This window comes from Embiotoca jacksoni, unplaced genomic scaffold (assembly GCF_022577435.1).
Source record: "Embiotoca jacksoni isolate LCO1_2020_lvr unplaced genomic scaffold, fEmbJac1.0.p SCAF_20, whole genome shotgun sequence".
Lineage (NCBI taxonomy): Eukaryota > Metazoa > Chordata > Actinopteri > Embiotocidae > Embiotoca > Embiotoca jacksoni.
Genome location: NW_027185341.1, coordinates 4,376,541 through 4,401,414, shown reverse-complemented (window position 1 = coordinate 4,401,414; position 24,874 = coordinate 4,376,541). Strand labels below are relative to the sequence as shown.

General features: G+C 46.6%; 1 protein-coding gene across 3 annotated transcripts in view; it reads right to left on the bottom strand.

Annotated features, from left to right (window-relative positions):
- Nucleotides 1-15,274: 15,274 nt before the first annotated feature.
- Nucleotides 15,275-24,874, bottom strand: part of ankfn1b (ankyrin repeat and fibronectin type III domain containing 1b) — a 115,700-nt gene continuing 106,100 nt past the window's right edge. For 2 of the 3 annotated variants that reach the window (XM_069155748.1, XM_069155749.1), the window contains 10 exons: nt 24,512-24,611; nt 24,168-24,300; nt 23,400-23,519; nt 23,040-23,255; nt 21,808-21,974; nt 21,569-21,719; nt 20,271-20,439; nt 19,969-20,135; nt 19,569-19,776; nt 18,782-19,438 (listed from right to left, as the gene is read on the bottom strand). In XM_069155748.1, coding sequence (XP_069011849.1) covers nt 18,873-19,438; nt 19,569-19,776; nt 19,969-20,135; nt 20,271-20,439; nt 21,569-21,719; nt 21,808-21,974; nt 23,040-23,255; nt 23,400-23,519; nt 24,168-24,300; nt 24,512-24,611 — 1,997 coding nt within the window. In that variant the 3' untranslated portion in view covers nt 18,782-18,872. Of the gene's footprint in view, nt 18,617-18,709; nt 19,439-19,568; nt 19,777-19,968; nt 20,136-20,270; nt 20,440-21,568; nt 21,720-21,807; nt 21,975-23,039; nt 23,256-23,399; nt 23,520-24,167; nt 24,301-24,511; nt 24,612-24,874 lie in introns of those variants that run through there. The other variant, XM_069155750.1, reaches the window with a different exon arrangement.

Genomic DNA, 24,874 nt, shown 5'->3' with positions numbered 1-24,874 from the left:
AAATACCCAGTAAACAGCATCAAAGTGATATCCCCCCCCCCACCCCCCTTCCTCGAAGAGAAGGAAAGAAAGCAGCACCGAGCATATAGCTTGTCCTAGTTATTGAGGGAGCGGCGTACCACGCTGTTGTTCAATCTGAAGTCAATCTGAGCAGGGCCCCGCACCCTTTGTTTTTATTACGGCATTCCAGTCGTGATGGAGAAAATGCTGCTCGATGCGTGATCAAAAGCTGCGATTAATAGTGATCGGATCGGAGACAGCTCATTGGCTTTGTGCGGTGATGGTGGCACCCACTTTGAACTCGAGCAAAGCCAGAAAACATAACTGTGGCACACACACCCTGAAAATAAATGTTTTGCTTTCGATTTTCTACGTGTCCAGTCACTCGTTACAGTTCAATACTTGAGTTTACCTGTTATGAAGACCTTGTGTAGCGAAGCACCTGCAGTGACTAGTGGCTGAAAGATTCTTAATATTTTCTACTTGACTAGAAGTACTCTTACCTGACTCAGAATAATTATGGTTAGAAACAAATTGGGTCATATTTTTGTAGGTTAGATGACTATTTGTATAGTAACAGAATACTGTTCCTGTACTCACAAATGTTTCCTGAGATCTTGGACTGCAGTGACATTCCTTAAAAGAAGCAGTGAGTTTATTCTGAAAATAATAAACGGCCCATAACCAAACTGTCTTTTTTGGTTCAACTTCGGACCGCCTTAGACTCAGTCCTGTTGTTTAAAATGTAACCTGCACGGTGGGTCAGTGGTCAGAACTGTTGCTTCTCATCCAGAAGATCCTGAGTTCAACCCTCGCCCCCCCCTCCCCAGCCATTCCAGCTCTTTTCTCTGTGGAGTTTTGTCCTCCCAGTGTTTGCGTGGGTTTCTGCCAGGTGCTCTCGGTTCCTCCAAACTATCAAAGACATGTAGTGTCAGTAACCCTGACCACGGCACTGGCAAAAGAATTGGAGTTGTTAGTAATGTGTGCCTGCCAACTCCTCCTAGTTTGTGCAGACCAACAATTTTCCCAAGGGGATCAATACTGGGTCCAAAAGAAGAAAAAACAAAGTGCTTTATATAGTCGGATTAAACTGTTGGCTTGTTTTCAAGCTGTAGGTTTGTTTGACCACTTGTTTGTTTGGACTCATCTGACCTACCAGATCCCAACAATGACTTGGCTCAATGTATTATTATTATTATTATTATTATTATTGACAGAAATGACAGCCAAAACAATAAGATAAAGATGCAGTAGCTGTTGATGGTTTGGTTTGGACCAACGTGGTTGTCCAACAGACCAACTGACTCAGACCGAGCAACACCTTCATGTCTAGATTCATGCTGCTGCTAGGATGGCTGGCAAGCTGTAATAATCAAGAAATAGGTTTTAAATATGATCAATGAAACGTTTACTGTCACTCATTCAACTTTGAAAGACGTTCTCTTGAACTGGTACTGAAGTACTTTGCAAAGTGGCGACATTTGAGCAGTGTAAAAGGTATGAATGTGGTGTGTGTCTGTGTTTGCTTGTACTTTGGGTTAGTGGGGTTACTTGGATCTAGGGATTGTTAGTTTCCGTAAGCCATTCCCCCTCTTTCCTCATGAATCACTATTCTTTTGTAATGAAGCCTGGCAACTTCTAATTGGGGAGGTTGGGGTAACCTCGCGAAATTCCAGGGTGATTACCTTTATTCACATCTCTTTATAAAGATAAAATAAAAAGAGGATCTCAACAGCTCAAAGCATCCCATGGGCTTCTTCTTTATTTTTATGCGTTACATCCTCTTTTGGAAGACCAAAAGAGTGCCCCATCCTCTTTCTACATATCCTCCTTGTGCCCCCCCTCCTCCCCCCCTTCCCACCACCTCTCCAGCCCCACACCCCATCTTCCCTCCTTGGCCCCCCCAGAATGGTGGAATTAAATTGATCACCACCTTCCGGAAAACAACAGGAAAAAACAGTGCATTCCAAACGCCAGGAGGGCGTTCCCCCTGGTCTTCCCTATGGCAGGATGACATCATTGGCCTGCTGCCCAATTCCCACCATTCACAATAGGGTCACTGTTGCCTTCTCCACAGTGGCACAACAGCCAAGAGAGGAAGAGAGGCAGATAGAACAAGACAGAGAGAGAAATGCAGAGAGGGAGGGGGAAAGAAAAAGGCATACAAGTAATGTTAAGACCTAAAGGCCTGAGCTTTACACACTAAAACACAAACGTCTTCAGACAGCCATGCTGACCAGCGCTTCACATTCCCCTGGACAGACTTGGCTGGTTGATGATGGCAAGTGGTGTTTGAACGGATGCCACCACGGCAAATATATGAAAGCTGTGATAATGGAACATACAGTATCACAGCTTGTTTGGACAGTTAAGTCATGTGTTTCCACTATTCGCGACTCCTAAAGATTTAATCTGTCACTGTAATCTACTTTCTCATCAGTGAAATCATCGTTGGCATGCTGCATAAATCACACTCCGCATGCTTGTTGTTATGAAATAACTTACCGTGCTCTTGGTTTACACAGAAAGAGAAATGGAAAAGTAACTACAATGGAATAAAGACTTCAGACTAAAACAATTTGGTTGCTTAAAACTCCAGATCAAATTTTGAAACACAATTGTGTCAAGACAATGTCATTACCCCTTTTTATCACTAACTAAAAAGTAATTTGATGTAAAATGTGACCACATGTCTTTCAGAAGCTCTGTCCAACTTAGGTAAACCCCGACCACAAGTAACTGGCAACTCGTTCGTTCTCCCGACCACTAAGCCATTGTGTTGCCGCAGGCCATCTTGTCGAAATGAAGCAGTTTGCCCACAGCCACTGACCACAACAGATGTTCCCTTGCCCGACGCTCTCCTCAGCATGTGTGTTCTGTTGAGTCTAGAGCCAAGATAATTTCATAGACTGGCACTGTGTAACAAAAACAAAGGGAGGGAAATTCTACGATGGCATCTTCATTGGTCTGTGACAGGATTCAGAGTGAGGTGGCCCTGTTTAAGAGATACGTCAGTATTTGAGTTAAAAACCCTAAAAAAAAAAAAGTAATTAAAACTATCAACAGAATGAGATAAATGAACAGTTTTGATGCAATGTCTGGTGCTGTGTTCCAAATGACATACTTCCCGTAACACAGAGCAAATAGTGCTCTTCCATGTCAGGACTCTTACTTGTGTAGAGCAGGAATGTTGACAGGGTAGTGCTGTTTCAATCCACACACTGCCATTCTGCACTGACTGGAAATGACCTCGGCATGTGACTACATCACCCGCCAAAGTATTTGCAGCTTTAATTATTTTACTCAGAAATGAACATGTTTTCATGCCCTCTGTTTAACACACTCAATAAACACACTGATTCCACTGTCCAGCAGCAATAGTGAAAAAGAAACACTTTGGTCTGGTGTTCAGGAACAGCTGCATCTTCCGCACGGAGCCTCAATTTGAGAATCCTTCACGCCCGCCGGGCCGGTGCGCCCCCCCCCCCCCCCCCCCGCCCCTTCCTCTATGGAGCCAAGATGGCGACTGCCACAGGTCTCTAGCTATATTATCTCATCATCTAGCTATCTACCAAACCGAGTCAATTTAATGTAGCAAACAAACCGGGCATACTGACCTCATTTGGACACTTCAAAACAAAATGTATACTGCAGCTAATGACCACACAAACTGTATGAAAAACATTTCAAATGCCATTGACTGTCTCATGGTGTCTTGCTACTGTGGTGTCGCTAAAAATGGAGATAAGCAAGTTATATCAAACTTTACCTGAGGTCTATAAGACGGTGCTGTCTTTTGGCAGTTTGGTCAAATTTTGAGTATTCTTGCCCTGATATTAGTCAGTGGTTGGCTGTTTCTTATTTTATAACTTATGATTGTAAAGTTAGAATGTATGGACCCAAGACTGGATCGACTAAAAAAAAAAAAAAAAACTGTCGATCGGTTCACTATACTACAATCACTTGGCTTTACTGTTATGAGATGGGGCAATGTTGAAAGGTTGTAAAATTCTCTCTATATTTTTGAGGATGTGTTTCTAACCGTTCACAATCTTGAACGGTTATAATTGTGGCAATTAGAAAATCAGGTAATTCTTTCACCGGGTATGTAGAACTTGTGGGTAATATGCTGCCTCCTATTTGTTTTGGAGTATGAATTCAACAGTGCTTGGCCAATGAACACACACACACATATAGCACCTTTAGGCCTGGCAGCTTGTTAAACCGCATTAAAAACGGACTTGTCATGGATGGAACGCAGTCAAATAATCGCCGCAGGTTGCACAGGCATGATGGACCGCATCGATGTCACAACCCGAACTGAGTCACCCCCCCCACCAGTCCGACATGTCGACAAATGGCAGCGCCAGCCCCCCCCCTCCCCGTTGCCCTTTGGCCCTCTGGCATGTTTGTGGAACACGCAGCAGGGTAAGAGGGTGACGGCCTGCCGAGATGCCAGGAGGACTGGGAAGGCTTTGGGAAATGTCTCGCCGGTGTGTGAGCGCGCACTGCCGCCCGGGGGGTGCCTGCCTGCTTGGGAACCGGACGGAAAGGGACGGGGTTTGACAACAGCCCGAGTGTGCGCTCAGAGAGATAGTTTGTCCAAGGGATGTACCAGATGTTGACTCACACTGGTTTGCTAATCGGGAGCCACAAGCCTCTGGAGCCATGTGTAAACAGGAGCGTCTGCCTTTCTCTTGTCACCCCAGGGAAATGGAACTGGGCTTGAGGTGGGGGTGGGAGGGGGGTACACATGAAGACTGAAGGAGAGCAATGAAGCGATGAGAAATGAAATGGTGTTGCGGTTAAGGGACAGCCAAACAATAAAGCTCCCTTAAACCTCAAGCTCAAACTGCTTGTATCTCAATCAAGAATTCAGGTGTTTGTTTTTTTTTGTTTGTTTTTTTTAACTAGGAACTCAGTGAGAAAAGGGAACACCCTTTCCCACCCACCTGTCACTGTAAATAAGAATCCCTTCTTAATTGACCGCCTGCTGAAATAAATGTTAGTGAGGGAGCAGCTACAGACAGCGCAATTAAAATGACTGACAGAGTTCTACAAGGCTGAACAACAGAACTACGTAATGAAGTCTAGACAGTCATGTCAAATTTAGGCTGAAAATCTCATGTTTACAATGACGGGTCACCGGCACAGAAATAAGTGCAAAATGAGTCGATTTTAAAATCGTCTAAATACTGAAAACATTCAATTACATTTTCCTCTTTCAAGTCTGTTGCAGTTTTGCATTCGGATGATCAAAATAATTCACGCGCTCTGGCAGACCGTTTTCTGACTTCGGTGTGAACCTTAAACTGCTGGCACAGATACTGTAAGAAACGAAGCAGGAAGCAGACAACAGATAGCACTCTCCATACGTGGAGCTGCAGACAGAGGCTGTTAAATGCATTTACACTCCAATAACTTTCACAAGTCAGAGGGACCATGGCGGGAGGGAGAGCGAGAGAGAGTGAGAGGAAGAGAGACGGCAAACTGCCTCGCCAAGAAGATCAACAAGGAGCTATTGATACCAGAGATCTGTGCTGGTGTCAGTCTGAGAGCCAAACAGGATCACAATTGTGGTTTGTGCCAATAACCTTGTTGACCTTACTTAACATTGGATTTGGCTAGTTGAGAAGTGAGACAACAAGTGACCATTCACAAAGAACATTTTGGAAATCCACATTTGTGCAAGCGCAGTCCTGACTCTAACTATTGACATATACCATATGACCAAAAGTATGAAGACACCCTGTTAATCACCATATCTCTTCGATCCTTTGGGGAAACCTGAATACTGAAGCATACAGTGATTGCCTTGTTGTTCAGCATCAGTGCCCAACCTCTTTAAAGCTCTCGTGGCTGAATTAGCTCAGTATACAAGACATAATAAGACTTTAGCAGAAGATATTTGTGTAGAGGTCAGAGTGGGATGGACAGCATTGTGTTCTACTCGCGTGTTAAAACGTGATTTGTAGTCCATCACAGATCTGCATAACGTTTGACTTTTTTTTATTAAAAAAAGAAAAAAAAAAAGATCGTTCCTCAACCTTAACCAAGTGTTGGTCCAGGTCGCCTGACCTTAACCATACCATGGTGGTTTAGCGCAGACATTATACAAAGCAAGAATTTTAAAAACATTGGCAGAGACTGTAAAAAGAAACAGAACCCAGTGCTTTGGTGGCGTCGGGCCGAATGGGAGCAAATCTCTTCCAAAATCTCGTGGACAGTTGAAGCTAGCTTGGAAGATGACAATTAGTCTCGTGAGGATTCATGTCACAGTTGTGCTGTTTTGCACATCGTTTCTGTCACATTGGCGATGTGCAATTGATGCATCACAAGTTTCCGTGCGGTGTTACTTTGCTTGAACTGCTTGTAGACTTAATTCTGAGCCTGCTTCGGTGTGATAGAGGATGTCATTGTGGACATAAAACTGTAATGAGACAGAGAGTGCGAGACAGAATCCAGGAGCCGGGCACCTTTCGCCGTCTGTCTGTTAACAGTGTGTGTGCATGCATGAATGTGTGTGTGTGTGTGTGTGTGTGTGTGTGTGTGTGTGTGTGTGTGTGTGTGTGTGTGGTGTAATTACAGCCAGGTCCCCGGCATGGAGCCCAGTAGAAGTATCGTCAGTCTGTCTGTGGCATGTGGTGGTGGTGCTGACCTCCTCCTCTCCTCTCCTCTCCTCTCCTCTCCTCTCCTCTCTACCTCACACAGGTGTTAACAGGACAACCGGCTGTCCGGTGAAGCCATACTTATCCATGTATCAACAGTTGATCATATTGATGTGTGTGTGTGTGTGTGTGTGTGTGTGTGTGTGTGTGTTGATCATTTCAATATTCATTAGCCGTTAAGGCTAATGTCTTAGAGAGACGAAGAATCCAGTTTGCTCCAGATGCTTTTTTTTTTTTTTTTTTTTTTTTTTACCCGTCCCGCTGTTTGTCTAATATTTTGGTCTTCGATCCAACCGTCCGGCTCTCACATCTTCGCGGGCTGCGGGGTACACAGACAAACACGCATTTACATACGCATAAGTGAGGTCAATCTATAAGGATTGCAGGGCTCAAGGCCTCGAAGATGAAGCTCGCGACGGACGCGTGTCCGGCACGAAGCCCTGCCGTTTGTGTATTTGAGTGTTTTCTTTTTTTTTTTTTGTTTTTTTCACGTGTCGAGCACGTCGCCGGCGCTCAAAGAGTCGTCGCTGCGCATTCGCGCGTGTACTTGTTTGCGTACGCGGTTGTTGCGTTTCAGTGCGCGCAGTCGGCGGGTCTGGAATGCGTCAAGGCGTCGCGAATCCTAATGATCGACGTCGTGAGCCTGTGCTGCACGTGCCGCGGGCTCGGGGAACATTTACCCGGAGCGGCCTCGACCGCCTCTGTTGTGGTGAGACGCGGGTTTCTTTCATGTCAGGCAGACGTTGCGCCGGAGGACCGAGCGGCGTCAGAGCGGCGGCGACATTTCGCGGGAAGTCACTTGATTTCTTCGCTTCGTCGGCTCCTAACCCGGGGAACGAGGAGGGAGGGGGGGGGGGGGAGTTAGGGACAAACATGTAACGCTGAGTCCTGTGATCGGGGGAGAGGCAACAGAGTCGTGTTGTCGTCGGCGAGGCCTTTCCATCGGTGGAGAGCCTGGAGGCGTGAAGGCCGATGCCGGGATTGCTCTGCTTCTGCTTGATGGGTGTGGAGCAAATGTCCTGCCAAGTTTTGCAGAAGCGACGGGACAGTATTGTTGGTGATAGCTTGCCAGCAAGCGAGCGGGCGCCCGAGGGTACGGTTGTACTGTTGAGTCCATCGCCCTCAGACGTTCAGCTTACTTTCATGTGTTGACGTCTGCAGCCGGTGCGCTGCCTCCAGGAAACCCATCTCGTCCCCTCGACATGTCAGCGTTGCCACAGCAACTGTAGTTTTCTAACCCTGAACCCAGCTAATGTTAGTTACATTCGTTGCCGTATTGTTGTATTCACTCTTAACGGAAACTTTTTTTTTTTTTTTCTTTTAATGACAACAAAATTTCAAATGCGACGCGAGGTAACGTTCCTACAAACCGACGGGGCCTCCCTTCGGCCACCGCAGCCGATGGCATTTTGTATTGTAATGTTCGTTTTGTCGAAGCTGTGAGGAGGAGACGGCCGCTTCCGCTCAGAATCAGGCTCGCTAACCCCGTCATTGGTGTCGCTGCTTTGCCGATGTGTGTCTATGAATTTGGGGAGGGACGGGGGGGGGGGGGCTTCCGAAGCAGCACTAAACGGAGGTTTGTGTATGTTTGGCCGTTGAGCTCAAACATCAACAATCTCAGGAATCACAGACTCCACCTTTAAATAGATAGTTTACCTTTGCTGAGCGGGTCAATTTTACCTGTAATCTTTGATTCTAACTGTGAACGCGACATAGCTCAGGTAAACCAGAGAGTGTGTGTGTGTGTGTGTGCGCGCGCGCCTGCGTGCGTGACTATAACCCATCTACACACACACACACACACACACACACACACACACACACACACACACACACACACACACAGCATCCAGGGGGATTTATTTGACCCCTTATTGCCAGCGGTGAGCCTGTGGTGGAGATGAAAGCATGCCTTCCCAGTGTGGCCCCAGTTTCTATAGCTATGGACACAGACTCACACTGGTCGGGGACAATAGAGGGGCCCTGCCACTCGCCCCTGCCAGAGCCCTCTCCTCTCCCCACCTCATCCGTCACCGCAATCATATTTTCAAAACAATAACACAGCCGGGGGGGTGGGGAGGTGTGTGTGTGTGTGTGTGTGTGTGTGTGCGTGCGTGCGTGCGTGCATGCATAGATGGGGTCGAACATGATTGAAGTGTGTGTGTGTTTGATCTGTTGGTATGCGAGTGTGTGTGTGTGTGTGTGTGTGTGTGTGTGTGCGCGCGCGCGTGCGCATGTGTGCCGTTATTTTTAGGCACGCGTTGTTTCAGCCGAGTGTGAACATGCTCATTTGACTTGTGTCAGTCTGTGGGTCCATACACGCAGTTTAGAAGCAACTGCTTGCATGCATGCTTTTGTGTGTAAAGATGCAAGTGTGTGTGTGTGTGTGAGAGTGAGTGCTGTGAGCCGGGCCTTTGATGGCGTGGCCGGAGCGTGCCTAATGTGACCGCTTGCTGGGGTGGGGTGGAATCAGGGGGGTCGGTGGCAGCGTTGAGCCTCCTGCCCTCGTACTGTCTACCCTGCCGTGGCCCAAGGCTCCCCCTGCAAACTTGAAAGGACCAAAGGAATCCCCCCCTAAACCCTCTGACGCCCCCCCACCCCCACCCCACCCCATGTTTTCAGAAAGCATGACATCATCCTTTGCACAGAGGGGGCTGGAGCTGGGGTTAATATGGATGTGTGTGTGTGTGTGTGTGTGTGTGTGTAGGTTACAAGTCCATCAGTTCCACTTTTCAGCTGAAAAGCGAGGTTTGTCCTTTCTCCTATTTCTTCGTGTTTTTGGGGGATAGCAGCCTGACTTCTATTTTACATTACCCAACATTTCCTTCTGTTATTTTGAGGTACCGGACTACTCATGTGCACACACACACACACACACACACACACACACACCAAACTGAGATGGTGTTTTTCATCTTCCCTCCTTTGTTTGTGGTCCTTCTTTTTATGTCATTAACCAATGATCGTAAATGTCAGGGGAAATTAAATAAATTGCTTTCAGGTGCAGGATACAGAAACTGAGAACAGAATACTTATCTCTGTCTACTTTTTAGGATTTTTTTTTTTTTTTGTGTCATCAGTGCTGGCTGTCTTTATACCAACCCTCTGGCTACTCCGCATGCAAGCAGCCCTCATTGAAGCCCCATGCTGCTTCCCCCCCCCCCCCCCCCCCCCCCCTGGGTGAGGGACGTTTGGAGCACTTTCAAAACAAGTCAGAGAAGTTCATAACTGTGCGGATGATGACAAATGGTCGGCTGCGCAAGCATGACCTCCAGAGAGGGAAGTTTTACGTCGAGACGTGACCCTTTTCCATCCGATGTGGCCCCGTTTTTGATTGACAGGAGGCACCAAATGCACCTAAGTGCGTGCATCAGCTGGAGCGCCATTTTTTTTTTTTTTATGCAGGTTAGAAGATAACGATCAGATCTGCTGGGTGTGTGTAAATGCGCACACTTATTAAATGTATATTTTGGTAAACCTCAGAAATCACCTTTCAGGCCGGGTAGAATTAAAACACACCTGATGACAAAAAGTTGAAATTAAAACACAACCAAGTGATATAATTAGATCCCACCCTTCTGCTAAAGCAAGAAATTAAACTGAAGCACAGAATGAGGGCCAGATGGATGAAGACATTTCAGAACAGAAGATATTTTCTTGTACTGCCTTAATTAGTAGGTGAGAACACACACCTTTGTGACAGCGAGGGCTGTGGAGAGCAAAGGCACGGTCAAAGCCACCAGCAAGGCTAATGTCATGGCCACTGACTTATAACTGCCTCTCCCAACGCACGCGCGCACACACACACACACACACACACACACACACACAAATTTCAGACTTAAGAAGCCCTCAGGTTAACACACAATATATATATACACACACACACACACACACACACACATTAAAACTCTGATATTCTCCCTCTCTCTGCCTGTGTCACACACTCTTACAAGTGTTGCTCAGAGGTGAGGGCCCGTCGCCCTCGCCTGTTTAATGGGCCGTCCGTTTGCCAACTGTTCCTTTGAGGGGGCCAGTGCGTCGGGCGTCGGAGCTGGGATTTGGGAGGGAGGGCCGGTGCCGCTGGATCAGACAGATGGAGGGGGGTCCGGCTCCATTCATTTAGCTCTATGAGAACAACAGAGCCCCACTTCAAACAACAAGAACGCAACCTGCTGGCCCCATCGTCTGCGAACAAATACGCAGGCACACACATGCTGCAGCACATGTGCTTTTATTACAACTTTCTTTGCATGTATTTGATCTGATGTGTCTTAAATCTATAATCTACCTAAAGAACCAGAACTCAGCACCCGAAGATAAAGTTGTCACCATCCGCTGTTCACACTGCAGTTCATCCGCCACCCTAACACACACACACACACACACACATATGCACTAACGCGACACACACATATGCACGGGGGGGGGGGAGCATAAAAACACAGGCTCCGCAGGGCTCACCCCCATCCATAGCCCTTCTTTCCCTGGGACTCCCTCCTCTGCTACCACCCAGCACCACCTCCTCCTCCTCCTCCTCCTCTCCCCCCCCCCCCCCTTCTGAATTCACTGGCACTTCCAGAAAGCTCCGAGGCGCCAGCGGAGCGGGGCTCATCTCTTGGGAACAATAAAGCCAGATCTTCATAAAAACTTCAAAAAGGCCTCGCCAAGTGTTTTATAGGTGCTTTAAAGGTTTATGGGCCCTGGGGAGGGAGGGAGGGAGAAAGAGAGAGAGAGAGAGAAATGAATGATGCAGTAGTGGTAGGCTTCACTTTTCCCACCCACTGCACACACACACAGATACAAAAACACACACACACACACACACACACACACACACACACACACACACACATATGCTGCTGCTAATCCGCCAGTAAGTGCCAAGCTCAGATCGGCTGGTGGTAGGCAGGGTGGGGCAAGGGGGCGGCGGTGGATGTGAGGGGCTGGGGGTGGGGGTGGGGTGGGGTTGGGGTGGGGGGTGAAACAGGTGATCAGTTGGTGTAGAAATGAAGAGGAAAGAGGGATGTCACCGTGGCGTCGGTGCAGCTCACACTTTAAATAACGGACACACAGTTTCGATTTATATCCATTTGGGAGGATGGGAGAGAAATGTTTCGTACGCAACCAAACAGGTGGAACACGTGAGGGTGGATCACAAACATCAGAGACGGCGCCTGTTGCGCGCCAACGGTGCACGAACGGTGTGCAGCACTCGTACCTGCATGAAGCAGTGGCAAGATGTAAGCTTCGTGATTACGTTTTCCAAGTTTTGTTGATCGATCAACATCAGCACCTGAGTGACACAAGTCTTTTTTTTTTTTTTTTTTTTTTTTTGACCATTGGTCCGGGTCCATGTTTGATCTCTCCACGAGCCTGAAACTTGAGCTGAAAGCCCTCATCAAAGTTGGTGTCAAATTTTCGGGGAGCAGAAAGAAGTCATAGGGAGCCAAATCCGGCAACCGGGTTTGGTAGGGAGCAATGATTGTGTTGTGGAGGGTGAGAGACCTGGCGCGTTTTTTTAACGATGCCATGTTGGAATATCCAAGTGCCTCTGCGCCCCTGTTAAAAGTCCTTTTTGGGTTTTGGACAGTTTTGAAGTTCTTGCCCCTCCCAAACACAAATGTCACTCAAAGCACCACTACAGGCTTTATTGCTTCATCACCGTTTAAGCATTTACAGGTTCCAGAGTTCGACACAAAAATTTAGCACGCACTCTCTGCTCGTGTCCGTGGAGAAATCCCCAATGTGGGCGCAACGGTGGTCACAAAAAGGTATAACTTGGGTGCGGAGCTCGGTCAAGCGAGAAGACCTTGAGTACTTACTCATGAAGGTCAAAACGTCACCATGCTCCATGCGCGTAACGGTGCTGCGCATTGTTGTCTTGCAACAGGAGTAATCTCTGAACTTTTTGATCCACTCTGGTACGCTTTAGGTGTGTGTGTGTGTGTGTGTGTGTGTGTGTGTTATCTGGCCAAGGTGTAGACTGACCGTTTGGCCCCTAATCCTCAAAGACCTCAGGAAGGGTCAAGAGGTATGTATGTGTGTGTGTGTGTGTGGGGGGGGGGCACTCTTGAGTCGGAGCAGATTAGGGCCTGAAGTCTGCTCACTTTCAAGCTGCATCGGTTGCCGTTTTTCAGGTGGACCAGTTTAGCCGCACGCAAACCGGAGCAGGGGATCACGCGCAATTAGCGGTTAGGACTCTTTCAGTTCCTGTACGGGAGGCTCAACGGCCTCAGAATCGTACTTCTCTGCCGGTGGGAGCGCTGATTGAAATCACCTATCAAATGATTCACCTGATATCAAACTTCGCTTCGCTGCTGTTTGGATGCAGATATTTTTGATGAGTCACAAGTTGCTGGGCCCGAGCTAAGCACGTCCATGTTGAATCTCTTTTATGAGCATGAATAGCCACTATTCAAGGCGTTTTTGGAATGTTTTCTTTATAGGCATTCAGATATATGCCAGAGGTTATATTTAGCTCGGGTCCTCCTGGAGTCAGAAGGTTTAAAATTAGGAGGTGTCAGAATTCCAGTACAATTCTTAAGTTACTGTCAATAAACGGTAAAGGGCTGCTCTTAAAGGCGTAGTGTGTTGGCAGGGATGCATTATGGCATGATTTGTGTGTGATAAGCTGCTTGGGAAAGTCTGTGGATTCATCCTGATATAGTACAAAAGTGTAAATCTTCCACGTGCTATACATGTGCGTTTGCACATCTATATATCAGGATTCCTGAGAGCGTGCTGTGTGTGTGTGTGTGTGCACCAGTGTAAGTTTGCGTGGGTGTGTTTGTGCGTCCATCTCCACATTAGTGTTTGTAGGATCTGTTGACAGGGAAGCATGCAGCATTTTATTTGCTCAAGGGCTGAAAAAACACATGGCGCTAGCGAGGGTGCCCTGTGATATGAGCCTGTTGAAAGCAAGCTGGCCAGCCAGAATTCAACCCCGGGATCATGATTCAACTAAACATATTAACACACTGTACATAAACAGAACTGCGCAGCATAAAGATGTATTAATGCACAAGCAAAACTGCAGCTGCTGCCGTACACTGACGTGCTGTTTTCAGTTTGTGTTTAAAGGTGCAATATGTGCAAATTAAGTGCTGTCTTGTAATACCACGTTTTACGTGAGGAGGCGATAGTGAGTTACTGTAGCAGCCAGGCAGTCTGCCTTCAGTCCCACTCAAGAGTTTCAGTCGTTTAAAGTTGGACAGTAAAGACCCAGTAGTGCATCGACAAAAGAAAATCTTTATCACTTCAGCCCAGTTCACATAATAAGTGTACTGGAGCGCGCCACAACGATGCTCAGTTACTTTCTTCTCAAAGCGAGGAACCTGGATGGTCACAGTTCTCTTGATCCAGTGGAAATTCATTTACATTTCTAAAGTGCTCGGAAGCAAATGTCATGCAAGAGTCGAAAAAAACAACAACTAGTGGATTGGTCAAAGTTGTCATATTAACATTTAGGGGGTATTGATTGATCTACGACGTCAACTCGAAGACAGGTTGTGAAGCTACCGTCCGCCTTATTAAAGTTACTGCATTATGTGTGCATACTAAATACTTCCTGTATTCTTTCAAATTAAAAGTCTTCTAGCCAAACGCTAGAGGACAAAAACCCCTTCATTTCTTTACTAGGCTTTTATTGTGAAACATTCCGCGGGAACTCGCAACTGATTTAATCCAGAACAATATTGAAAATAGCAGGATTTCATAACTGACTTTATTAAATTACAGTGATGGAAATATACATTATTGACTAAACCTGCCGCTGAAGGAACAATAGTCATACAGCTCCAGAAACGGAAACAACTTGACCATACTGCTTGTGCGTCTGCTTGTCTCAGCTCCGCAAACATGCATATCTCCTTTTTACAGGACTGCATTGAGAACGTGAAGCTTGAGGTAACACAGCATCGCCCTGACACTGCTGAACGGGACGTCATTATGTCAAGTGTTTTCCTAATGCTAAGCCTGAACCCCGGTTCAAACCCGCTCCGAAACTGACGGTGGAACCAGTTCCTCAACGTACGAAATAGTGACATCATTGTTCATCCCTGGCGAGTGCACCGTGTAGGCCTCGTGAGGTCCCGGCCCGCCACTTACAATCTTGAGATTCGGCCTGCAGCTGCCCACCATTCGCTTTTCATCAACTGGGTGGCGAACAGTGATGAGGTCATTGCAATATAGGATCTGCAGGGACGACAAGAGCCCTCTATTTGTCATTCATATCAGATGAATGAATGGCTTTTGGGAATATATCACACATGAGGCTGAAACTCCAAACTAAAAGAATAAGCCCCAAAGAAAATCTGATCCGCACACACTTGAAATAGAAGCTTGTTATGGCTTTTACGGCTGATGAGGTGCGCCAAAAAAATATCGTTGATCCTGACGGGATTTTCAGCTCTCGGCGTAGGAAAGAGCGCTCCGCTGAATTTGTAAAGCGGACAATCTGTGAAACAAGAAGTGTAAAAAGGTAATAAGATGTTGTTATTGCTCAGTGGGACACACGTGAAGGTTAGAAACTTCCTGCGCTGGTGCACGGCCGTCCGTTAAAAGAGGAGAAACCCACAAAAACAACCGAGGCCTTCGTTTTGTAATATTCATTTATTGTTCAATAAAAATAGATTTTAAAAAAGTGACGTGATGTCTCCTTCATGACTTTGCTTGATGGATCTGCCAACAGCTCCTTGTAAACACGGGCCTTTATTTATTTATTTTTTTTGGACTGGAGAAGGGAATTTAAACCCCCTTTTTCCCCATTCGGCACAATCTTGAGACGACAGCTTGTAAACTTCTCTGATCTTTGACCTCTGTAATGAAGACAGCCCCCCCCCCCCCTCCCCCTTTCCCTTTCTTTCACATTTCGGGGCAGATACAGTGCATTCATCCCCTGGTTCCTGTTGTCTATGCACACAGTTCAGTTTCTGGCTGTGATTTGTTTTGTTTTTTTTGCAGACGGCCCTCGTTAAAAAAAACAACAAAACAAAACAAAACAAAAAAAACAGCTTTAAACAATGTGAATAAAGAAGACATCTAAGCGCTAACACAAGAATTCAAGCCATCAGTAAGACCAATTACAACTCATTATTAACATCGGTTTGTCTTACGACATCTTTATACAGTAGTTGCACGTAAACACATCTTGGTAGGGAAAGTTAAACTCTGTAAACACTTTGAGCTCCGCCTGGGACGGGTTCAACGGCGTCCTGTGAACCTGGAATGCTACGATAACTGAGGCCAGGTCCACCGGCGTCCCCCATCACGATGTCTCCTTTGGACCTTTCCGGTGCTACATTTGAAAACGCTGCAGGTCTTTGTAGTGGTGCGATGCTGCGAAACCTGCTTGACATTTCAGAGCAGGACGGAAGAAAGAAATAAAACACGACGGCCTGAAGTTTCGGTTAACGTGAGATGTTCAGTTGTAAACAATTCGGTTTCAAATGTAGTGGTTTTGATATCGGCCGAGAAGAAAAGTTTAGGTTGCTAAGAGGCCTCATTTACCGTGCGGGGAGACCGAAGGTGGTTCATCTGAAAAATACTAGAGCCCGACCGACACTGGACTTTTGAGGCCAACATTAGGAAGGAAAAAAATTCTGATATCAATATATTGACTAAAAGATATGTAGTGATATTGTACAGTTTAAGGATAAACAGTGAACCTCATGTAATAATTATAAATAACTGTATATAACATACACTGATACTGTTATTTCTGTGATGGTATATATATCACAATTTTGGTAAATCGATCGGGCTCTGATAAATTCAGCTCCTTTAATTGTAAAGAGACTCAACAGAGATCGAATTTGTGTCACAGGAGACGCCGGACGCTCCTCTGTGACCTGCAAGGTAAAGGTCACTTGGCCAACTTTGGCAGCCCAGCGAGCACTGTTGCCGTCGGCACATTTTAACACGGCGGTCTTTCCTACGCGGATTGACTCACTTTAGGAGCCAGCCTCAAGTGGCCATTTGCCAAACTGCAGTTTTTGACATTTCCGCTTTGCCTTCATTGTTCAGTCTCAGAAGCTGCTGCTTGGTTGTCGTCCAGCGCGCGGGAGACGCCTCCGAATGCTTCGCACAAAAGATAATACAACTATAATGCAGAAATTAGTGTTTTGTATTGAAGGAGTCCTGAGATGTGGTTTCCAAAATCTGAGTAGAAATTGTGTGACGCTAGACTAACAAGCTTTTGGTCACGCTCTTGCTGATGTGTGTCGAGAACAGTTGTGTTACGCGCTCCTCTTCTGCCTGCCGGTGCCTCCGGCCGTCTCTGCCAGCAAAATGAGCTTCACCTTGCAGGTTGCGACTGTTTGTAAAGAGTCTCTCGTGTGTCATTAGAACTACACTCAACTTTCACGTAGACCTTATTTTGAAGCCGTTTTGGGGGATGTACAGTACAGGTGTGTAACTTTGCTTCGAAACGTTGGACATCTCAACAACTTTGAGTCATCCCTTTCACACTGGAATCCCTTTTGGGAGACCCTGCTCTAGACTGAAGGGCACCTTTTTCTGATGCCTCTGGGAATACCACTGAACCAAACACAGCAAAACACCGAACTGATTAACGTTTTAGCACGGCATGACTACAGTACTTCAAATGTACTCGGCGCAACTCCGGAAGGCTTACATGCTTTTCCCCATCGAAAGTAAAAAGTATTGCTTGTTTTTTTTCTGTTTTGAAAACCCAAATTGGCTGGTTTTATTTAGTGTTTCTTCGCAAGATGAAATGATGGTATCAGCTACACTATGACTGAGTCTAATGTTACAGAGAAGTTGTTGCTGCAAAAGGGGGAAAAAAGAGCACCAGAGAGTTAGTGCCAGGTTCTACGAGATGCAGCCTCCACCCTCCTCCTCCTCCTCCTCCTCCTCCTCTTTCACTCTCTATCATGCTCCCTGTTCCTTGCTTGGCTGCCTGCTACCAGATGGTACAGTGGCCAAGAGCAGTTGAGTGACAGGCTGACGGGCCAAATCGTCGGGCCGAATGCGTCCCCGAGCAGAGACGGCAGCCACCTCTGTACTTGTGCCTTCTGGGCCAGATCCAGATCCCACATCCTGGGAACACGGGGCCGGACGGCTGCAGCCGACAGCTCTTTGGGAACGACACAATGGGAGAGTTCATAGGAGAAGCTGCGTCCGTGTGTGGCTGGTGGAGGCGACGATGCTGCTGCCCATGTCGCTTTGGCAACGTGCACGGCCCGATGTACTGGCGTCCATCACGACAGGAGTCAAAGTGACGCTCCATTAATCTCGCCCAGCATCGCAATCTTTTGCCCAATGATCTCTGACAGCGCACAGAGCTGTTTTCTCTTTGTTCCACTCGGTTATTGTTTGTTTGGTGTCCATTGGAGGGTCTAAAAAAAACAAAACGCTCCTAAAAAAAAAAAAAGGTCATATGTACAGGAGAACAGATTTCACGGAAACAGATTCTTAGAGTAGCAGTTTAGATAACAAGGACACAGCAGAGAGTGTGACCACATGTTACAACTGCAGTTGAGGACGCATCCCCACAGTGAGAGAGAAGAGAGTTCAGGAGGCTACAGACAACTTGTCAGTTCCTCGCTTTCAATACACATTCAGCCAAAGAGAGTCTGGACCCTTAAACGTTTCCGTTGCCCCTCTCACTCCTGGAAGGATCACACTGTGGTGGCCCGGCTGTGTTTGAGCGCTAGTGGTGAATACTCCTTAATGCGAACACACAGTTTGCCTTTCAGCCAGGGGTTCTGCAGCTCCAGGGGACAGAAGTCGTCCTGGAGCCACTTTTCTCTGTTGTCAACGACAAGCACGAGGCCAAAGTGCTTCAACTGTTCGGGGCTGTAGTAAACACACTGCTGCTGCTCCTCGCCGCCGCCGCTGCCCAGCAGGCGCCGAGACACCACGTTCATCTCCTGCACCACAAGCTGCACCATCTCCCGCGCTGACGTGCCTGAAGTTACACAAAGCTGAAACGCAGGAGGGGAAGCAGTCTTTAAGCTTTTGCCAGCATGAACACAAACAGAGCAGCAGTTTAAAATCGGGTCAAAACATATCGGTACCTTGACGCTGGTCTCCTTCGGCAGGCCTGTGCGATACTGCGGGTAAACTCTGAGAGTGGCGTGGCAGCCTTTTCTGAGAGCAGCGGGTGACGATGAGGACAGTCTCTGGGTGCCGCTGTCCTGTGATAACGTACGTGCGGGTGGAAGTTGAGGTTGGCAGCGTTCACTGGAACAGCAGCGGTCCATTGATGAGGGCCGGTGCCATCTTCTCTGTGGTGAGGTGGAGGGCGAGGGGCAGGTGGTGTGGTAGGAGTAAGGCTGCTGGTGGGCTGACGTGGCGGAGGGGAACTCCAGACTGCTGGTTCTCACACAGAAGGCCTGCCTCTTCTCTGTGATGTGCAGCAGCTCGATCTGCCTGCTGGGCAGGATGAAGTCGCTGTCGAACAGCTCCGGCGCCCCCCTTCGCTTTTCTCCTCCACACCGAACTCCTCCTCCGCACCGCTCCCCTTCCCTGCTGTGATGCGGCTCTGAGGCCTGGAGGACGTCCGGCGTGGAGTCTCGTAGAGCTCCGCCTCCGCGTCCGACCCCGCCGAGACACATCAGTCCTCCCGAGCCGCTCCCGTCGCTGCGCAGCAAACTGCAGGGCTCCAGGGGGGCAGAGGATGAGAGGGGGGAGGGGGGGCAACAGGTCCAGCTCCCGGGGGCTCTGGGCACGACTCGAGTCATAGTCGCTGTCGGTGGTGAGGAAGACTTCAGAGGAGCCTTCCTCATCTGATAAGCCAGCAAAATCTAAAGGATGTCAGAAAAAAAAAGGGCTTGCTGAGAGGCAGTTTGATTAAAAATGGAATATTTATCAGAATTTGTGGATTCATTTCAAACATTTCTGTCATAAAACCACAGGATGAGACATGTTTCTGACCTGAGTGCTTGCGGCAGGGCTCCGGTGAAGGCATGGGAGAGGGCATGAAGTCCAGCTGAGAGGACGTAGACGGAGGCTTTTCGGGCAACACTTCCTTGGATAAGTCAATTATCCAACTGATGGAGATGCCTCCTGTCGGCTGCTTGTAACGGGCATACTGCAAGGCATCCATAATCCACCTCGCATCCCGCCACACCTCCTCCATTTGCTGTGGTAGTCATCGAGATCATAAAAGTTAACCTCAGAAATGTATGACTGGGTTGGTTTCCATCTGTGCATCATTCACCATAGGATGGTACCGCTTGATGCTGCAGCAGTGAGGAAGATAAAACGACATGTCCGGGCTCTACTGCCCTTCATTTGTCCTTACGGGCTGACTGAATGCTAGCTATGGTCATACCTGTATGTGTTCTTGGACCTGCTGGTGTTTCTTCTTGGCAGCGAGGAGCTCAGCTTCAGAGAAGGCCTCCCGTAGTGCCTGCTGGGACATGAGGGACTCCAGCTCCAGCAGAGCCGACACCCTGCAGTACTGGCCGATGAAACCGGGGCAATAGGCGTTAAAGTGGACTGTGGAGGAAAGGAAAAGAAATGCAAAATGCCAGTAAATGCAGAGACACATAGAGGAACGGCAGATGGTGTCCAATATTTTGTTTTACGGGCAGCAGTGTGATTATGAACCTGCCTACAGTTTGATAGACTGACCCAGTTCGAAGATCTGCAGGGGCAGAGTGAGGAAGCCGGAGCGGGGGGAGTACGGGTTATTCTGACCAGGAGCTGTGCACACTTCATCTGATGGCGGCAGGAGGAGCAGGAAAGACACTTTATCCCCAAACTCCAACACTTCCTGGCTGTAGATACGGAAGTCCTGAACCTAGACACACAGAGACAGGTGATCTCGGTGGGAACCACAAGTACTAACCTAGACTTTACAGTAGAGTCATTATACTGATCACGTCCATTGAAATATTTGATATGTATGCAATATTTTCCGTGTGCAACGCTGTAATAATCAAGATCGTTAGCAGGAAAAGCTCTTAATCTTTTCAAATCGATTTAATTTAAGGACATTTTTATTCGGTAGTAAGTTGTAAAATGTGAGCAACTGGTTGCGCTCAAACCGTGACTGTCACCTGTAATCTTATCATGAGAATTAGGCTCCCAAAGTTGAGTTTTATATATCCTTTTAGTTCAGAGAGAGTGTTTGTTTTTGCGCATTTAAAAAGCATTTAAAGCACTTATTTTTTACAGAAGATGTAGCCTATGTATTTAATATTGCAGTCACAGACTGTCTGTCCATGTTTGTTTTTTAAACAACTTTAAGCCCATGTTTCTTTCAATTCAGTCCAGTTATGATGAAAAATTAGATTATTACCATAGAATGTAATTAAACATGACTCTTTCTTCATTAGGTAGTAAATGATTTTAAATTTTTGCTAATTCCCGCAATTTTACTGCAAAAAAAAACATAAAACTGCAAATTGCCACGCAATTTTGGAAAGAAAAAGCTGCTGCGCAATTGTTTTATCTTAACAATCACAAAAAAACCCTCTCTGGAAAGCAAAACACATAAAAGGCTCAGTTCTATATTCGGATACAAGTTTAATCTATCAATACATATATCAATATACTCTATATTACGTTAACGGACACGTAACGTTTTACAGTACATAGATGCAGTAAAGTTCTTTATAGTGTCCCTTCGTTGAAACAGTGGGTGGTAAAAGTCAAATGGACAATGACTGTTATTGGGCTGGAATTCAAACCACATTTTTTTCAGATAAATCATGTAAAATTAGTGGTTTAACCAGAAATGGCTCAGTATCCACTGGATTCATTTTAATAGCTCTGTGCTGTTGCTACTGTCTTGACCGTATGCTTCCACTGGCCCCATCAGACATACTCCTCAAAACCGGCATCTCTTCACTCTAGAAACCTGCCCTGCTCCCTGCTGCAGGTTGAGGTCACGCACAGCTTCAGTTTGACCCCGGCCTTGCTCTGACCTGATTGCCAGCGATGTTGATGTGTGCCATCAGGTCCTTGATGGCACTGCGCAGGTCCTGCAGGAAGCGATGGGGGGCACTCTGTGCGTCGTGGTCCATTTCCAACGACTCCTCCAGAGAGCTGAGGGCCTGCAGCCACTGCCACTCCTCTCTGAAAGGTCACAAAAAAAACAATGCCGTTTTCATTGTTTTGCCAACTGGCAACACTGCAGCCACATTAAGTGACACAGGATCCTCACCTGGACACATTGCTGTTGTCCCGGATTTTGGTGTGACAGAGGACGTTGGGGAGTTTCTGGGGTACGAGCGCTCTGATCTGCTCCACCGATGTGCACAGCTTCAGGTAGCCCAGGTACAAGCCTGGAGACAAAAGCTTCCTGCTACGCCTGTGATATGCCAGCTTCTCCTGTGAACAGCAGGTGGACAACGACGACGTAAGAGGTTGTGTTGTCTGGAGCTGCTTTTCTGAGGATTCTAGTTTTGCCTCCATATTCAGTTGAACAGTGTTGTTTTGCTGTTGAGTCAGTCCTTGAAGCTTTTCAGTTCCGACACGTTTTAAGTGGAAGCCAGCGCTGCGAAATATCCCATCAGCACATTTTTATGTATTTCATCATACAATTTGTTCAGAACTGCCCACAAAATAAATACTTCACTGAACTGTGGTTTTGCCAAAGGGAGTCGCCACCATTGTTTTGGAACCACAAGGCAAAACCAATATACACTGGAGACAAAACAGCATTGCAACAATGGTATCAGGTTTACTGGACTATATAGACAAAATCAACTTGTGGTCGAGTTCCAGATTGTGTTTTTTCTGAACAAAACAGCCGCATAGCATCACACTAAATAACAACAGTCAAATGATTAGATGATCATTACATCCAACATGCTTTAATCCAAATTGCCTTAATAAACCTCTCTAAAAGTAAAGTGACTTTGAGATGATTAACGTTCGTGTTGGGTTGGCAGGGAGCCAAGATTTGACCTGAAATTTGGCATTTTAATTAATTCGATGTGTGTCCTAACAAAGAAGGTGATAAATGGACAAGCGGAGTCACGATGATTCATGTTCGTCTAAATAAAAAGTGTCGGCACAAGCAGGAACTGTAATTGGAAGCACATTTCAATTTACGGTCCTATTGTTTCGGCCGCAGAACCTCCTGTTTGTCATGTCAGCTTTGGTTTTCTGTGAATGAGAGTTTTAAAAACAAAACAGCAATTCCAGTATTTACATGCTCAGGGGCATCTTGTTTTTGACAAAGTCCCCTTACACTACACTTTAATCTTGCCAAATCTCTGGACAACAAACAATGCGAAGAATGAGACTGATTAACCACCAACCCCTGCTGACAAACCCCAGGACCACTCCTAGCTGCTGTGGAAGCACCCTGTCTCTGAAACATGAGCAGAAATAATCGGTTTTCCAAAACTGAACTTCCAACGACGGCGCGTCTCTTCCTGCAGGACTTACAGAGAGTGTGATGAGGAGAATGTCCAAGGCAGTGGGCTCCTCAGGGGACGAGATGGACTTGCGTTGGAGCTGCAGTTTACAAAGCTGTGTCCAACGTACCCCATCCAGGTTGGGGCAGGTGTTCATATCCTTCAGCAGCACCAGCAGGGCGTTGCCATGCTTGTCTTTGATTGGCTCATAATACACCTGACCAAGGTCCTGGGTTCCCAGCATTCCCTGATAAAAAGCCATCAGATATTAATTGCCACTGCTGTCCAGCAGCAGGACAGAAACATAGAATGATGACATTGACTAGAATTTTTCAGACTGAAGTCACAAGGTCATAGCCACTACAATTTCAGTTCAAAGCCATTGCACAACCTGTAGATGGGAGACGGCCTGCAGCATCTTGAGGCGTGTCTGCAGAGTACAAGAACAGGATGACTGGGACGGGCTGAGGCACTGCTGCAGCCAGGAAATGTCCTCCCAAAGATAGGATACCTGGGGTAGGGTTAAGATTCATGTATCAGAAAGCTGGACAGGTAATATCTGCTGGTTTTTCAAATTCATCCCGTAGCATGTGCTCATTAACCCTGATACCCTGATACCCTGATCTGGTATTACCAGACCCAACTTCACTGTCTGAATAGGTAGGTTCTGGCAATGTTTCATTGGTGATTGTTTCTAGTCTTTGCATCCTAAGGGCCGTACACCTCGGGTTCATTTTGAAACTATCAGAGCAGCATTTAACCAATCAGCATTGACCACCATATGACATATTTTTGCGCCAAAACTCACCAAGCTTCAATTCCTTGATATTTGCTCTGGTTGCTACAATGATTTGTATTGGTTCATCTAGCTGTACAACAATTGTTGGAACTACGATTCGAAACTAACACTTGACTTCTGTATCATCCCACTTAGCCACACCCACTGGTCACTGATTGGTCTGCCCTTCAGACAGGTTGAGCAAACCTTCATGAAAACAGGGTTTTCCAGACTACAATCACAGACTGAGGCTGTGAGTGATAGGCTAATCTAATAATGCATTTTGTAAATTAGCAAAAGATCAATCTTATTTAAGGAATAATCCAAAACATCTTGTTATACAGTATTTATTTCTCTCATCTTCCTGTTGGTTCTGTCTACCTTGGTAAACCAGAGAAAGTCCTGCATGAGTGAGCTGGAGTAGGAATCTTCAATCTCCACGATAGGAATCTGGTCCTCTGGAGTCACCAATATGTTGTCATCTCTGTAGAGTATGGATGTCAGATAGAGACCCCTGGAAAGGACCACAGAAGAAGTGTGTGTTACAGTAGAAAAAAAAAATGTGTTCACTAGTCATCGGTATGTCTTTGATATTTACTGTAAACATAAATCCAGACTTATAAACATAAATTGACCATTTACTCATGCTAACTACTAATATTTATATTAAATTCTGACACATGAAGCTCTCCCGTTTCACTCTTCACAGATGAATGTTCATGTACCTTTTTAGGGTTTTGACGAATTTGCTGGTGGGTTGGAAGAGGTGGCGCAGGCTTTTGGATACCGAGTGCTTCCTTGCTTGTGTTGGAGCTTTGCACGGTTCTGTGACACAGACGGTGAAAAAACATTTTGTTAATTTCATAGCAACAAGCTGAGTCAGATTACTTGACATTATATCATGATGCCCTCGGTGCTTAAAGTTCGGGTGCTTAAAATAATTTATTAGCTTGTTGTACATTGTGCCATGACTGTGATTAGTTGCCCAATTTTCTTGCTAAACCAATGAACACTTCAGTCCTGACCAACCCTAGACATGTCTCTTCCAGTGGCAGGCCATTACCTAACTGACAACAACCCTGACACGT